At 36.8% G+C, this 17326-nt stretch overlaps 1 protein-coding gene across 1 annotated transcript in view; it reads right to left on the bottom strand.

The window, feature by feature from the left end:
- The window catches only part of ITGA1 (integrin subunit alpha 1), a 170617-nt gene that overhangs the window by 59689 nt on the left and 93602 nt on the right, over positions 1 to 17326 (bottom strand). Inside the window, exons 7-9 of the mRNA XM_002815549.6 lie at positions 14124 to 14272; positions 8130 to 8280; positions 2237 to 2402 (exon numbers count right to left, since the gene is read on the bottom strand). Of these exons, the coding sequence (XP_002815595.2) occupies positions 2237 to 2402; positions 8130 to 8280; positions 14124 to 14272 (466 nt within the window). The remainder of the gene's footprint in view (positions 1 to 2236; positions 2403 to 8129; positions 8281 to 14123; positions 14273 to 17326) is intronic.

Raw genomic sequence — 17326 nt, 5'->3', positions numbered from 1 at the left:
CTTAACGGGAAATGGAGACAGTAGACCATTTTCTGATGTACTAAGCGAGTCCTTGGCATACTTGCCTCAATAGATGGCACTGTCCTCGGCAAGCAGAAATTTCATAATCACAGCTATTTGTCATCTTAAGATACATGTTGACAGGAAATGGAGATTTCCCGAGCAACAAAGAAATAAAGCCTTTTTAAATATCTCATGAAAAAAATAAGAAATAGTCTAGTCAAAACACCGCTTTTGGTGTAGTGTAGCAACAAAGATGATATAGAAGACATTTGTAATCTGTAAAGTTCCTCGTAAAATGATGTCATATTTAAATATAGAGACTTCTTGGAGTGTTTGGGCTCTTCAACATGTCACCTTTAATCCATGGTGTAGTTAGGTTAGAAACAATGTGAAATGTCATTTCAGGCAATTGATCTCCCCCTCCCCCAGCTGAAGTGGGCTTCATTTTTGCCAGTCTTAGGTTACTTGCTTACTTAAGAAGAGATTTAGAAATGACACTCTATTCTGTTGAACTATCAAATGTAACTATGTAACTTTTCTTTTAAATTATTTTTACAGATTGTTTCCATCATATCTTAGCCCATGTTATTAAAAATTAAAAGTACACAATTAGTTGGAAGACCTTATGTATTTTCCTTAAGGCCAGCCAAGCTCATAATCTGGTTTATTGGTGAATGACACTGGGAGAGCTGTTGAGAGACCAAAGCCACTTAAAAATGACTTGTACACAGAGCACAAGACAGCTGAGTTCTTCAGAAGCAGCTCGGACTCCAGACTCATAAACAATTAGAGTGTTCTATTTCTAAAGGCACAGGGGAAAGAGGCCAGGGGAAAAGGGAGGCACAGAAATTCAGTCTGGCTGGGCTGTAGATTCCTATCACCTCTAAATCAAATGTTCTAAGTACGGATTGTGACCCAGTCATGAAATCAACAGACTGAGTATAGCCAGCATTTTTTTTTTCGTTGAAAGAGATTAGGGTAGAAGGGAATTGATGAGAAGCCATCACAGTGCATCGCATATAATAAGAATTATCTTGTGAAACCTTGCCTTATTTTTATATGTATATATTTATGTGCACTGGGTCTAAAAGCAAAATGTAGTTATTATCATGAGTCACACTCAAAGTTTGAAAGCCATAACTCTAAATAATTTTCTTTCCTTTCTATACATTTTCATAGTCTAATTTTTCTGCATTTTCCCAGCCCCTTGATGCTCAATCAAAATGGTCTACTTTTTTTCAGTTATGTCTCATTCCCATTTTGTCTTTCTGTTTCCTATTATCAATCATATCAGGGAAACTAAGAAGGTGCTTTTAAATTTCTATTTTTAAGCTGTAGAAACAACAGTCTTTTAGTGTGTCCTCACAAGGACAGGGTCAACTGGATTTGGATGTAGCCTAAGGGGAAAAGAATTCTCTGGTGGTTTCTCTCCCTAGTTGGAGAAAAGGTGCATGTTCCCTGAGACTAGAGATCATAAAAGAATGTGAAGAAAGAAGCTTTGCCATTTTGCCTGGCATAACAATTCTGAAGACTTTTTTTTTTTTTTTTTTTTTTTTTTTTTAGGAAAGATCTAGTTCCAAAGTAATTAGCTACTTGACATCCTCTACCTAAGGCAGAATAGGGAATGCCATAACTCGTTATCCTCAACAGCCAGTCACCATTGAAAACTCAAGGAAAAATATGCAAAGAAGTAACATGATTTAGACAAATACAGTGAACCAATGTTTCATTGCCATGGATTTTAAGGCAAATTTCCATGAAGACCTTTAAAATGGGCAAGGAGCAAAATACAGAGAAAATAAATGAACAAAGAAGTTATTGCATAAGAGCACTCTTGTAGTAGCTCAATATGAAATGAAGAAACAAATTAAAAAAAAAACCCAAACCAGAGGTAGTACCCTCATTTTCCAAATCTATATTACAGAAAAGGAATAAAGCACATGGAAACGTTTTTGTCCTGGCACATCTACATTGACCATTGTCTTCATCGGCTGTCCCATCAGCACTGCCCTACCATGCCCTTACAAAGAGAGCCTCTAGCAGACACAGTGTTGTGAGAAACAGCCGTCTCAATGACAGATTTATATAAAAGAGCATTGTTCCATGCTAGATATTGTACACAGTAAAAAAAAAAAAAAAGTATTACTGATGTATTAGGAATAAATACAAAAATCCCATTATACTGATTTTGAATTGCAGAGAGAACACGCAGCAATAAGATAAATAGACATACCTTCCAGGGCAAATATTCTTTCTCCCAGAGTTTTAACAATGGTGACTAGAGCCAATTCATCAGAGACGTTGAAGAAATGCTTTTCAGTGGGTTCACTTGCAATTGATTTTATTTCCTCCACAAATTTCTCAGTGCTTAAATTTCCTCGGTTATAGCTGCCAAGAATCTAAGACACAACAGAAACAGCAAGAATATATTTTAAATTCTATGTGTTAAATAAAGGATCTCAAGCACTTTGTCAGTAAACAACAGTGTAGAGTACCTTAGCATAATGGAATTTTTATATAGTTTCATATTTATGGAAGAGTGATTTTCAAAATTTGTAGACTCCCTAATATTAACTGTTATATAAAAACCGCAATTGGTGTAGAAAAATATAAAGGGCAATTTTGTATGTGTGTGAAAATTTCTCCTCTTGTACTCTGTGTCCCTGTTACTAACAGCTGTATTTCTAAAATCTGACAGTTCAAAAGTAATGTTATATTCATAGTTTCTGAATGTCTTTGATATTATTCCAGCTAGTGATGTCATTATCTGCTGGCAAAGGCAATCAGCAAGTGAGTTGCCTGCTCTTGAATGAGCAATTCTTCCTGAAACTATTACCAAGGCACAGTCCAGCACATATATATTTTAAACACATACTGGACTAAGTGGTAATCTAAATTGGCAATCTAGAAAATAAACAATTGAGATATTCTTGTTTGAAACCAAATGCTGGAGACAGGGGCATTCTTTTTTATAAAGAGGAGAGAGAAGCAGGAGTTATATATGATAGTTAACTACAATTATGTAGATGTCCAAGCAGGTTTTCTCAAACATTTAGTTTTTTTTTAAGGTAAGGTTTATTGCAGTAAATTATATACAGTAAAATTTACCCTTTTTAGATGTACAATTCTATGAATGTGACAAACCAATATAGTTGTGTTACTGCCACATCAAGGTGTAGAATATTTCCATCACCCCGAAAAGTTCCCTCCTGCCCCTATAGTCAATCCCTTCCTCCCCTTGTCCACCCTTGGCAACCACCGATCAATTTTCTGCCCTTATAGCTTTGATTTTTCCAGAATGTCAGATTTAAGGAATCATATAGTATGTAGCCATTTGTGTCTGGCTTCTGTGACTTTGTACAATGCTTTTCGGAGTCATCCTTGTTGCTGCATGTAGCTAGCAGTAGTTGGGTCCTTTCTATTGCAGAGTAGCATTCCATTGTACGGATGCACCACAATTTATTTAATGAGAACATTTGAGTTGTTTGCAGCTTCAAGATATTATGAATAATGCTGCTGTAAATATTCACACGTAGGTCTTTGTAATAGACATATATTTTCTTTTCTCTTGAGTAAAGAACTAGGAGTGAAAGTGCTGGGTCATATGACAAGTGAATGATTAACTTTATAAGAAACTGCCAAACTGCTTTCCACAGTAATTGTCCCATTTTGCCATTTTGCTATTCCCATCAGAAATGTCTAAGAGACCCAGCTGCTTTGCATGCTTGTCAATACTTGTTATTGTCAGTTTTTTTTTGTTCACTTGTTAGTTTTAGCAATTGTGTTGGTGTATAGTGGTGTCTTATTTAATTTGCATTTCTCTAACGACTAATGATGTTGAGACTCTTTCATACACTTATTTGCTATAGTATTTCTTCTTCGGTGTAGTTAGTGTCTGTTCAAATCTTTTTCCCATTAAAAGAAAACGAGATGTTTATTTTCCCTTAAATGTGCTGTAAGAGTTCTGTATATAGTCTGGATGCAAGTCCTTTATGTGTTTTGCAGATGTTTTCTTCCCATCTGTAGATTATCTTTTCATATTCTCAACAGTGTCATCTGAAGAGTAGAAGTTTTACATTTTGATGAAGTCCAACTAATTAGCTTTGTTAAGGTTTGTACTTTTTCTGCCTAAAAAAATTAGTTTTTAATGTAAAAATTTCTTAAGTTAAAACTTAGTTTTTAATATAAAAATGTTCAAGATAATGAAAACATTTTTAAAACAATATGTAAAATTTAACATGCAAAAAATTTAAAAATCCTCAATATGTAGATATGACCTAATTCTATTTTTTAAATCACATAAGTACATGGGCATAAAAAATGTGAAAAAATGTGTATCATAATTTATTATTTTTTATTTCTGTATATTAGGACACTAGGTGTTTCCTTATATTTGCTTCAATATATTTTTTTAAAACTTTATAATAAAAAATCACTTTTGTAATAAATAAAAAAATTAGTTTTTACCCTAACACTTGTAGTTACAAGTGTTACCTGAAGATTATCACTTTGGTTTTTATTTTTTATTTTTTTTTTAGTGTTCATGATACATTTATAACAATAACTCAAACTGGACACAAGCAAAATGTCTATAAACAGTAGAGTACAAATTGTGGTCTATAAAATAGATAACAATAACAAAAAATGAACCCCCAGTACACAAAATATCACAAGCAATAATTATGTTGAGTGAAAAGCTTAACACACAGTACATACTATACAGTTTTACTTACTTGAAATTCAAGAATTGGCAATCTAAGTGAGCTAGGGTGGTATGTCACATCAGTGGTTACTACAGGGGGTATGTATTTAAAATGAAAAAAAAAAAAGAAAAAAAAACATTGCTGGGTATATATCCCAAAGAAAGGAAATCAGTATATTGAAGAAATATCTGCACTCCCCTGTTTATTGCAGCACTGTTTACAATAGACAAGATAAAGAATTAACCTTAAGTATGGATCAATGGATGAATGGATTTTAAAAAACATGGTATATCTTCACAACAGAATATTATTTATCCATTAAAAAGAACAAAACTTTGTCATTTGCAGCAACATGGATGGAACTGAAGAACATTATATTAAATGAAATAAGCCAAGCACTGAAGGACGAATATCACTACGTTCTCACTCAAATGTGGGAGCTGAAAATGTGGATCTCATAGACGTAGTGAATAGAATGGTGGTTATCAAGGGCTGGAAAGAGTAGTGGGGAAGAGCAGGGATGAAGAGGGGTTAGTTAATGGATTTAAAACTATAATTAGATGGAAGGAATAAGAGCTAGTGTTCAGTAGCACTATAGGACAACTACAGTAAACATATTGTATATTTCAAAATAGCTAGAGGAGAAGACTTGGAATATTCCCAACACAAAGAAATGATAAGTGTCTGAGGTGATGGATATTCCAATTGCCCAGATTTGATCATTACCCACTGTATGCCTGTATCAAAATATCACATGTACCAGGTAAATATGTACAGCTATCGTGTATCCATAAAAATTAAAAATACATTTAAAAAAAGAAAGCACAGGAAACTTCCTGGGAGTGATGAAATTGCTCTATATCTTGATTAAGTCTTACGTGGGTGCACACAATTATCAAAACTCACCAAATTGTTCACTTCATGCACACTTTTCACACTGAAACCTTGCATTTCACTGTATTGTAAATATCACTTCAATTTTTAAAAACAGAATGAACTATATGGATATGCAACATTATGGATGAATCTTAATATAGTATTAAGTTTTAAAAGTTCCAAAATATTATATACAGCATTACACTCTTTTTAAAATGTTAAGAACAATGAAATATTCTTAAAATTTATTTTTTTGGATATGTATGGGTGCCTAAATATTATTTTGAAAAGTAGAGCAAGGGTTGAGGAATGTAGAAAGTGGACTGATGGTTACTCAGGTGGAGGAAGGCAGGTGGTAAATGTGCTCAGATGTAGTTATCAAAAAGAGAGCTAGCTCTCGATTTGGGTGGTAGGTCCATGGATGCTTGTAATATTATTAAAATAAATACACAGATATAGTTCTAAACAGAGAAACAAATAAAGTTTGTTTCAACAAATGATTACAATTTGGCCTGAACAAAGCAAGGATCAGGATTAGTTCAAGGCTATGCTCCTGGAATCCAAAAAATAAAGGAAAGACACTGAGCCCTTTGCTATTGCTTGATTTTTTTTTTTTTTTTTTTTTAAGAATATCCAAATCCTCTAAGAAGAAGGAGAGTCTTGGCCTCCAGTGACCATGAAGGTACAGGAATTTTTTGGCTTCACATTTCTTTTTCCAATAATAGTCTTGTCTGGTATCATTAAAAACGAAGAGCTCCATGGTGCTCCCTTCAAAGTCCTGTTACAAAACAGACTTCAAGCACCCTTCTGACCACAGTTCTGCACTGTGGCCTGAGAGAATAGTGGGCACAAGGGCAATGGGCTTGAGGGCTGCCCCCACCCCTTTTCTCCAGGTCTGAGGCTCCCCCTACCCACCTGAGTAGCTCACCCCCACTGCACATCTACATGTAGTTTTTTAAAGTTAGATTTAGAACAGTAGATTAAAAAACTGATATTTTGATTACGAAGGATACAGATTTTTCACTTATAGAAAGTTAGAAAAGAACTAAAATTACTGTTTCAAATGTTGCTGTTTATGATCTACGAAAGACTTGTTTATTCGCATCATTAAATGGATAGTGGGCTGGGCGCGGTGGCTCACACCTGTAATCCCAGCACTTTGGGAGGTCAAGGCAGGTGGATCCCCTGAGGTCAGTAGTTCAAGACTGGCCTGACCAATATGGTGAAACCCCATCTCTACTAAAAATATAAAAATTAGCCAAGTGTGGTGGTGTGCGCCTGTAGTCCCAGCTACTTGGGAGGCTGAGGCAGGAGAATTGCTTGATCCTGGGAGGTGGAGATTGCAGTGAGCCACTTCACTCCAGCCTGGGCGACAGAGCAAGACTCCATTAAAAAAAAAAATGGATAGTAGTTTAGAGCAACAACTGAAATACTATAATGTACACTCAATGTTAATGTGAGAAAGTGAGTCTTGAAGGCAGTGCAGTGGCTTTTGAATGTTCCTTACTAGAGAGAAGGCAGTGGTGGATTTATTCTCAATTCTTTTCTTTTGCTTCAGTAAGGCCCTCATCCTTTTCCCTGGGGAGTATCAGTGACTATCCCAGAGGAAATACCACATGTCTCATCAGAGGACTTTAAGCCACTCTGCCCCTGTCCTCTGGGAACCCCAAGTCACTGAGTGCCCTTGCCTCTTTCTCAGCTCCCTCACCTGCTGTTCCATGAAGTTACAGGAATAATGAGGTTACAGGAGTAATGCACTAATGTCTGGCAAGAACTTCAAGCTGCTTTGAAGAAGCACACTGTTAAAGAAAACTAGAGCTAGCTCTGAAGTAATTAGCATACCATTTGGGTAACTTTTTATTTCAGAACTTGTTACCCACTAGAATGTCTATGTTTTAGGTAGAAAGATCTATACCAGGAGCTTATAAATTGCATCAGAAAACAAAAATTCAATTCCTGTCTACTTCGCTGAAAAGCAAGTGTCAAACGTCAGAAGTTGTTAATATTTAAACAGAGACAACTGGCACTTTCCCCCACTTTAGCTAAGTGATGGGGGAAGATAATTAATGAAAAAGATAGTCGAAAATTGCTCAGATGGGGAGGGAAGCCCAATGGCCACTGCTCTTGTTATATTGAACAAATCCTCTCTCTTATTTAAAGGCACAGGCATTTTTCCCACCTTCCCACCCTCTTCCCTTCTTTTCCTCCTCTTCTTTTTCTCTTCTTTTTTTCAGTTCTCTTTTTCTCACCCTTCCTTCCTTCTTAATGTTTTTGCTTCCTTCTTCCTCTTTTCATCTTTCCTTATTTTCTTCCTTCCTTCGTTTGTTTCAATGATTGTTTGTTGAGTGTCTGTTTGGCCTGGCATTGTGCTGGGTACTAAGGACCCAGAACGAGCAAGATCCAAGTCTGTCCTCACAGGGCTTACCTTCAAATGGAGACCTTTCTCTTTTCCAACCTGGTTTGTGTGACTTTCATAAAATTACCCAATATGCACACAGCTCTTCTCTATACCCAAAAGTTTGAAAACATCTCTAGCAACACACTTACAGCTATGGAAAATCGTTGAATGTTTTCTTCTTCACAGTCTTGGATGACCTTCTTCAGTCGATGGTTGTCATGAGACTCTCCATCCGTCACAATAACCATGACTTTTTTAACTCCTCTTCGGGCACCCCGGGCTTCCGTGAATGCCTCCTTTCTGAAGTAATCATAAACAAAAGACAGGTTGATAAGACATCACTTTACAATAGACAAAGTAAAAAACTAAACAAAAACACTGACTACTCTAGGTAGCCTGGTGCTTCCCTCCAAAATTAGCATCAATGCCCATCATTCAAGTTGGGAGGCATGATGAGCCTTGTTTGTAATAGTTTTAGATTTATTTCAGATGATGGAGAGGTCTCCATTTTGCTAATCACCACACATCCTATATATAAAAAGGCAGCAGTATTTTATTCTTTAGAAATTTCAAAGGGAGGGTGTGACTGAGGCATACATCAGGGTCAGAGAAGGCCAGATCTGTAAACACTCCCCCAGCTGCTCCTTTCTCTGTAAACACCCCTTCTCTCATTTAACAGGCCTCTTTTCTTCTGTGTCTAGCAGAAACTTTTGCTTGAGACTTTGCTTCCCCCACAGCTACTCTGACATTTGTAGAATGGCTCGAAAATCCTCTAATATGGGGAGGAGAGATGAGAGAGAACAGAGTATTAGTGGGGCTGTGAGTGCTTGAGAGTGTCCTGGGGATAGGGACATCTGGTCTTTCACATGGGAGTAATAGACTGCAGATGGTGATGGTCTGAGTCCGTGGAGTAGTCAGTTGGGTTTTAGGGGGCAAAAAGTGGTTGAAGGAGTTACAAAACATTTGGCCTGAACTATGTGTTAGGACACAGCCTGCTGAGAGCAGGGTGGGAGAAGATGGCAATGGAGAGGAGGGGAAAATGCTATAACCTAACTGCAAAAAAACCCCGAATTTCAGGGAGGCCGAGGCAGGCAGATCAAGAGGTCAGGAGATCGAGACTATCCTGGCTAACAAGGTGAAACCCCATCTCTACTAAAAATCCAAAAAATTAGCCGGGCCCGGTGGCGGGCGCCTGTAGTCCCAGCTACTCCGGAGGCTGAGGCAGGAGAATGGCGTGAACCCGGGAGGCGGAGCTTGCAGTGAGCCGAGATCGCGCCTCTGCATTCCAGCCTGGGCGACAGAGCGAGACACCGTCTCAAAAACAAAACAAAACAAAAACCGAATTTCAATTTAATTAAACAGCATTTATGGAAAGAAACAGAAGACAGGGAAATGGAAAATTTTTGTTTTGTATGTGTTCTATATAAATATATACACACACTTCTCCCCTCCCCCTTTATTTCCTTTTACTCAAACCTTTTCTCTCTGGAGTCTTGGAACAGATGAGTATATTTTATTTAGGACTAGAGTAATGAAAGGACTTCATATATTTCTAGGATTTTGGTACAAAGTACAGCGATCATTGTACTGAATGGTCCATTTAGATATTTGGTTGTACAGACAAACAGCTGCCATTTGGGATAGATTTGCCAAGGAAACGCCTGTCTTAAGCTAACATTCCAAAGAGTTTGCACAACAGATACACACTAAATATACCATAACTGATATCTTTAAGCAGGAAGAGAGGATTCTGGTGAAATGGGGAAAAGGATTCTATATGATTACTTTTCCTTTCGAAGGACTTAAAGCAAATATGACAAGATGTTTGTTGACAACTGTCAGTTCTGAGTGGTGGATATACAGGATATAGTTGTACTAATTTTTTACTTTCTTTGAGTCTCTCTGCCCTCTATACTTGACAAAGACCCTCTCCTTGACCAAAACTGAGTCAGGTTCCTTTACGTCTTCTTCTAGACTGGACTCTGACCCTGGGCTGTGTTCTTTACCCATTTAGTCCAGTTTAAGCAAGAATCTGGCTTAATCAATTTAGTGGAAATCCCTCATCCTTGATATCTGGTCAAATTCCTCATTCCCCACCCTCTAAGTCTTATTACGCTGTTCTGTGATATTATCTTTTAAAAGAATTGAATTTATAGGCAATTAGGCTGAGATAGCTCCAGTGCCATATGTTCCTATGTAAGCAAACCAAAGCCCAATTCAATGTAAACAGTAAAACAAAACTTAAACATTACCAATTAGAAACTGCCAACTAATTTCTAACTAGAGACTTTACCAATCAGAACCTGGCAAGTAACCTCTAACTTTCCACGAGATCATACCCAAATAAGGCAAATGCCTATCTATAGCCAATCAAGTCATTTCTTTAATTTGATTTTGCATTCAGCCCATAAAAGCCCATTGCTCACACTGCTAAAATGGATCTTTCCGAACTTCTTATGGTTCTGACTGCTGCCTGATTCATGAATCATTCTTTGCTCAAATAAACTCTGTCAAATTTAATTTGTCTAAAATTTTCCTTTAACAAATAATAAATATATATTTGGTCTCTGCCTCTGGTTTCTGGTGCAGAACTCCTAAAACTCTCAAAACTTCCTGAGCAATACTGGTGACAGGTGCATCTTTTGTTCTAATATATGGTCTTTAATCTGGGTTTCTGACATTGATATTCTAATCTGTTGAATTTCCTGGGTGATAGGAATATCTTTTGTTCTAATGAAGTAACTCTTGGTGGGCTCTTAAATGGGAGCTGATCACTAGAAGGTCCAGGCCATGATCAGAAGCTTGAAACGTTCAGCCCCAGCTCTCATTCTCCAGGAAGGAGTGAGGGGCTAGATAATCAGTTAATAATTAATCATGCCTGTGATCAAGCCTCTGTAAAATTTTCTGAGCTACAGGGTTCAGAAAGTTACCAGGTTGCTGAACAGGTGGAAGGACGTACACCATGAGAGGGAAGGGCAGCTCTGACACCTTTCCCTCATAGCTTGCACTACGTATCTCTTGCTGTTCCTGAGTTGTATCCTTTTATAATAAACTAATAATAGTAAGTAAGATGCTTTACTGAGTTCTGTGATCCACTCTAGCATATAATCAAACCCAAGTAGGGGGTCTAATTTGTAGCCACGTTGGACAAATTGTGGGTACCTGGAAACCTACTGGCTCTAAATTGGAAGGAATTCTTGAAGGACTGAGCCCTTAATCTGTGGGAGGTTTGCACAAACTCTAGTTGGTGTCAGAACTGAATTGAATTCTAGAACACGCAGCTGATGTCAGATAACTGGTCGATGTGGGAAAAATCCCACACATCTGGCATCAGAAGTGACATGTCAAGTGTTTAGAGTATAGAAAGATAAAAACAGTTTATTTTTCCTACTATTTATCTGCCTTCAGCAAGAATCCTGTTGAGCCAGTTCAGCAAGAATCCCCCTAGCCTTGATGTTACTGCCAATCCCTGCTCTGCTCCTTGACTATAAATGCCCACTTGTCCTCACTGTAGTCAAAGCTGAGCCCCATCTCTCTTCCCTACTGCAATACCTTCACTGTAAAGGTTCCTCTTGAGTGATGTCTTCCTTACAATCTTTAACAAATATCATGAATAAGTTTTAACATACTATACAAGTAGATTTTCTGGCTTTTTTTTTTTTTTTTTTTTTTTTTAAGGCAGAGTTTCGCTCTTGTTGCCCAGGCTAGAGTGCAGTGGCGCAATCTCGGCTCACTGCAACTTTCACCTCCTGGGTTCAGGCGCTTCTCCTGCCTCAGCCTCCTGAGTAGCTGGGATTACAGGCGCCCACCACCACGCCCGGCTAATTTTTTTTTGTATTTTTAGTAGAGACGGGGTTTCACCATGTTGGCCAGGCTGCTCTCAAACTCCTGACCTCAGGTGATCCAGCCGCCTCAGCCTCCCAAAGTGCTAGGATTACAGGCATGAGCCACTGCACCCAGCCAATTTTCTGACTTTTGAAAGTATACAAACAAAGGTGAAAACAGATGTTACATGTTAGTCTTTAAGATTATGCGAATATCATATGAGATTCAATCACTTTTGAAATTCAAATTCCTTAGATCACTAAAACTTCCTAATTCTCTTAAATATCAGGGTTACAAATGAATTGAATGAACATCAGCTGAAGGAGATGATTAAAAGGCCTTTCATAAATAAAATGTGACTGTTCTAAAATCAGGGCTGGCTTTATGTAATAATGGAAGATTAGACATTGACGGAACTCCTGAGTACATCTTTTCTGTTTCAACTACATTCCTTAAAAAATTGTCATTGTCCTCAAAGTACCAGTATCCAGTGTCCTTTCTTGGCACTAAGCATTGACTTTCCTGCATGCTTTAAAAAATTAAAATATATCAAGAGTGTCCCTTTCTTCGAGACAGGAGAACCCAGGCCTTATAATTAAATACTGTAAGTTTATTAACAAAAGTAAAAATTTGGGATAGGAAGAAGGGAACACGCACACACAAAAATTCGAACTGGGATTTACTGAAAATGAAGGTAAAGAATTCTAAAAATACTAAAAATATTGTTTGCAACTTATGCCTGAAAGGAATAAAAAACAATTAAAATGTGCTTAAACATGAAAAGGTAATTAATGTAGGAGAAAAATACTTGGTACTATCACTACAGAATTTTAATGTGTAATCAAAATTCAATAAACTCTGTGTCCCACAGATATACCCTTTGTGAAACACAGAAGCAAAAAACATATAGGTACATGGTATTTAGAGCAGTATTAATGCAGAAGCAAAAGCAGCCAGAATATTTCCTCAGTTAGTTTTCAGAGATGAATATTCATTCTTAAATGGTTGCCTTTGGAAAACGTACAGCTCCCTACAGGCTCAGAAGTTTCAAAGAACACTTTGACTTGCTTCGAATGGGCAGTCACATTTAACTGATTATTGAATGGGGGTGCATTCAGTACACCTAAACATGTGCACTCTTTGTGTATACAAATTGGTGATCCAATAGGTGATCCAATAGGTAGGTAAATGTCAAATTACCTCCATCTGTTTGTGGTTATTTTCTCTTGGGCCCCATATAACTAGAGCCAGATGATTTTCTAACATTCATGAAGCAAAAGCTGCACATGAAATTATAAAATTTTGAATATCCAATCCATTCTTTGCAGGATCATTATTAACTTTTTTAACCTCCTCAAAACAGTCATCTTAGCAGGCAGATGAAGTGAGAGCATGGGTAATTAGCTTTCCACCTGAGGCAAGAGTTCAGAAGTTGAAGATATTTAACAGAAGGATTCTTAACATTAATCAAACTACTTATTACATTTCCTGTGATTTTTGTATTGTTTTGAATTTGTTCAGAAGTTTGCTAGTTTAATGAATGAGATAAGAGAACACACAGGAAATAAAGTGTTCTACATTTGTAAGAGAGGACAATTCTGTTCATTCTTATAAAATGAAATTCAACCACAGACTGAGTTATGTGTTCACCATAAAGAAAACTGCAGATGGAAGAAAGGAAGGGTTGTAAATTGGAGGGAATCTAAAGAAAGTAAAAAAGGAGAAAGAGAGGATTACAAATGATAAGATCCTTTCCATTTCTTTCAAACTTTGCACTAAAAATGATTTCAAATAGACAGTATTTAATTTGGTGCCTTAACACCTCTTATCTCATAGCTTCAATAACAGTAAATCAAGTACTGAAAATACATGGAAAATACATGAAAAAAATATATTATAGAATATATATATTCTATAATATATAGAGAATATAAATATATATTGAGTAGAGGTAGACCTATTTTTAACCCATTCTTTTAGATTTAGACTCCTAGAAGCTGAAAACAAAAAATAAATGAAACAAATATTAACTAATATTGTCTTAGTACCCAAGAACATGAAATTATAGATGCAGTGATATTTTAAAATGGATTCTCTATCAATTAAGCCCTTGTAATAAGAGAAGGATAAGAAGGATGGTGAGATTGTATTATACAAACATCTGATCTTGTAACCATTATCTAATCTTCTGAATCTCATTTTAAACAAAATGGCTTTAAATATTGTCATATTAAACTTTTAATTGATACGCCAAAGGCTAAATCATGAGCAATTATTTTTGCAGTCTTTTACTTTAGTTTATTTTTTTATCCATATACCTTGCTGTGTCTATTCCAAGAGCTGTCATAGTCTGGCGGCCACCTCTCTGGACTATTTTCTTTGCTGCAACAAGTACCTCTTCGGTGGAAGAATACTTATTGAGGTTGAACTCATGGGTCACATTTTCTCCGTACTGTACAATTCCAACCTGAAATACCAAGCCACTGTGAGTTATACGTCAATCCAAATTTCCTGTTCAGATTTCTTCAGTTTAACCATGTGAATCAGATATAATACATTTCAGATGAGTTTGCAAACTTATCAGTACACAAATGCTTCTATTTTGACAGTAATAAGCATAGCCATTCTGTGACTGTTCATAGTCCAAAGAACAAAAGCAAACATGCTGTTACTAAACTTCTCAAACGATTGGTTTATCTAATTCAACAGATTTTACAGAGTGACTCTGGTAGGCCTTGGTGGGTAGAATATGAAACACACTGATATGGTCTCTGCCTTCATGGAGCTTCTCTTAAGCTAGAGGGAGAGAGAGATTAAACACGTGATCATTCAAATACATGAACAATTGCAAACTGTGGAAAGGACTGTATGGGAAAATCCCTAATCAGCAAATATAATCTAGAGGCCAGATTGAAAACGGGGGTCCAGGGAAGGCCTCTCAGAAGCTGAGACTGCAAGAGTGGGTGCTAGAAGGGCAGAGCGTCCATACAGAGGAAACTGTGTATGTGAAGAAGACCGGGATGGGAAAGAGATAGATCTACCCTAAGAATGGAAAGAAAGGCAGTGAGCCATGGCCAGGGCTGTGAGGAAAGAAGAGGGCACCATGAGGCTGGAGGAATAAGCAGGTTATGTAGCCTGCAGGGTTACACACTTGAGCAGTGAGCTTTGTCTAGCCTAGCTGCAGCCTCATTTCTCCGAAATCAGCCCTTCCCAACTCCACCTTCTTTCCTTGTTCTGTTTTCCTTTCCTACTGCCTTCCTCCTTTCATTCCCTTTAGTCCACAGATTGGATAACGCAGGCAGCTAACTGCAGAGCCTTCATGAAGTGAAATACAGGAGGGAAAGTGCCCCCAGATTTGATTTCCCTTGCTCCATATTCTTCCTCTTCCCACCTGCCTCCTGGCCCCAGTAATGGCTATTTCTCCTACCCTTTTTCCACATCTCCCTTTAAAGGTTGATGTGAACCAATAAACTAATCTGCATTAAAAATTGTGAGTGAAGATGACTTTTTGTTCAACCATCCTATCTCAAAATCCAGACTCAGACAATTATTTGCCCAAAGGAATGTCTCTTTAATTCAGGAATTCCAGGTGATTCATTACTTGGGTAAGGGAGGTAATTTGCAACAAGCCTGCCTTCTTTCCAAGAAAATTGCCTACTTTGCCTGTTGGTGAAGTTGCCTCTGTTACTTGCTTTAGAGCAAATCCTATTTCTTAGTCTAACCTTATTCTTAAGTAGCATGAAGGCTCAGTAACTGGTTTCCAGCCTCCTCTGCTGAAATCACTGATGTCAGAAAGCTTTAGTCTTAATTTCATGTCTGACTTATATGTACATTTTCACACTAGGTCTTTTTGGAAACTAAAAGCATATTCTGGTGTGTTTTTAGAAACAAATAAGAGAAGCCCAAATTTAAAGCAATTTTTATCATCTTTGAGTTACCCTCTGGAGTACACTGGTTATCTTGGAGCAATTATGTCCTTATGCTAAAATAAGAATACTATGATATACATTTAATGGTCTTTTTAAAACTTTCTTCTCTAATTATTTAAATTGTAATAACAGAAATGTGATAATGTTTCATAAGTAAGGAAACTGAGTTGAAAACACCCAATCCCTATAGTGAAGTGGTGGAAGGGGGGTCCAGTCTAAGATGTGTATCCCTTATCCCAGGGCTCTTTCAATCACCCTATTTCCTCTCAGTAAAAAGGCATCTATCTAAAATCCTCCATTCTTTAGTCACCTCAACCTGCTAGCTTCTGCTGAGTGCCACTGCCATTTCATGGCTACTCAATGAATTTGATTAACTAGCTGGTTAACTGAGATGTGTTAGAGTATATGATGAAACAAACATGTAAATACATATATTTTGTAAAAAATAATAGAACATATGAATTCTCTCCTAAAGTTGCTTAGTTAGGTATAAGATAAATAAGAAATAACTAGAGAATATATGTAATTGTAAGATGAGGTTACATCATCAGCTGAATGAACATGCACTCTGCTCAATTCATGTCCAGGTTAGCCTTGTTCTGTGAATTTATCTTTCACCCAATATCCTTTACCACCTATTCTGAGAGAGCTACTATATTTGGAATAAAGGTGACCAGAAGACCCTTTGGGAACAAGATAGGATACAGCCAACTAATTACACAAAAATAATAAAGTGGATAAAGACACATCTATGACTGCAATTCAGGGTATTTTCTTTATTTATAATAAAATGTGAAGAACATTTTTATTACCCTCTGCATAAATTTAAAATTCTTTTCTTCAATGACCCTAAAGTTTTTGATTAGTAATCCTTGGGGACACTGAATAATTATTAAGGGACATATCCATGGATACACATGTCTTTGTGTATATAAATGTTCAGTGTAAATAAAAGCAAAATGGTTTTGTTATTTGGATAATCATTATGGCTAATTCTAGGTATCAAAGTGAACAAACACTGTTGTGGAAGTTAATTGCTCATCAGTTAAGGACATCTTACAGAGTTTGCTTTGTTTTTATTCCCCCTTGTTTTTATTTGATTAAGAGGCTAAAGATCTTTGAAAATTTTCCCTCCTACTCCTGTTGTTTTTCTTGAAAATTTTAGCATCTACTTAATAATCTATTAATCTAATATCCACTGATAATCTATTGAATACCCTAGTCTCTCATTTCTTTGACCTCCCCAGCATCAGTAATCTTTCCTCTAGCCATCTTCTCCCAAGGTCTTATCCTTGACCTTGTCATTTGGAAGACCTTGTCAGCAGGTCAATCCCAATTTCAAATGTCCTTCTTTTTGAACATTAACTTTTGCTCATTTCACTAATTCCCTGACCACATCAAGACCTCCAACTAACTCATTAATACTGCCATTTTTTTTTTTTTTTTGGTACTTAGACTAGATACCATGGTCCAATGACTATAATCATTTATTTGCAAACATTTAACTCCTTTAACCTTTTTTTTCCCTCCAATGACTCACTTGGCTAACTTCCAACTCTGGTTAAATCCAATTATCTCCTCTGTATATGCTT

This window comes from Pongo abelii, chromosome 4, assembly GCF_028885655.2.
Source record: "Pongo abelii isolate AG06213 chromosome 4, NHGRI_mPonAbe1-v2.0_pri, whole genome shotgun sequence".
NCBI lineage: Eukaryota > Metazoa > Chordata > Mammalia > Primates > Hominidae > Pongo > Pongo abelii.
The sequence above is the reverse complement of the archived record's forward strand: the minus strand, read 5'-3'. Positions and strand labels throughout refer to the sequence as shown.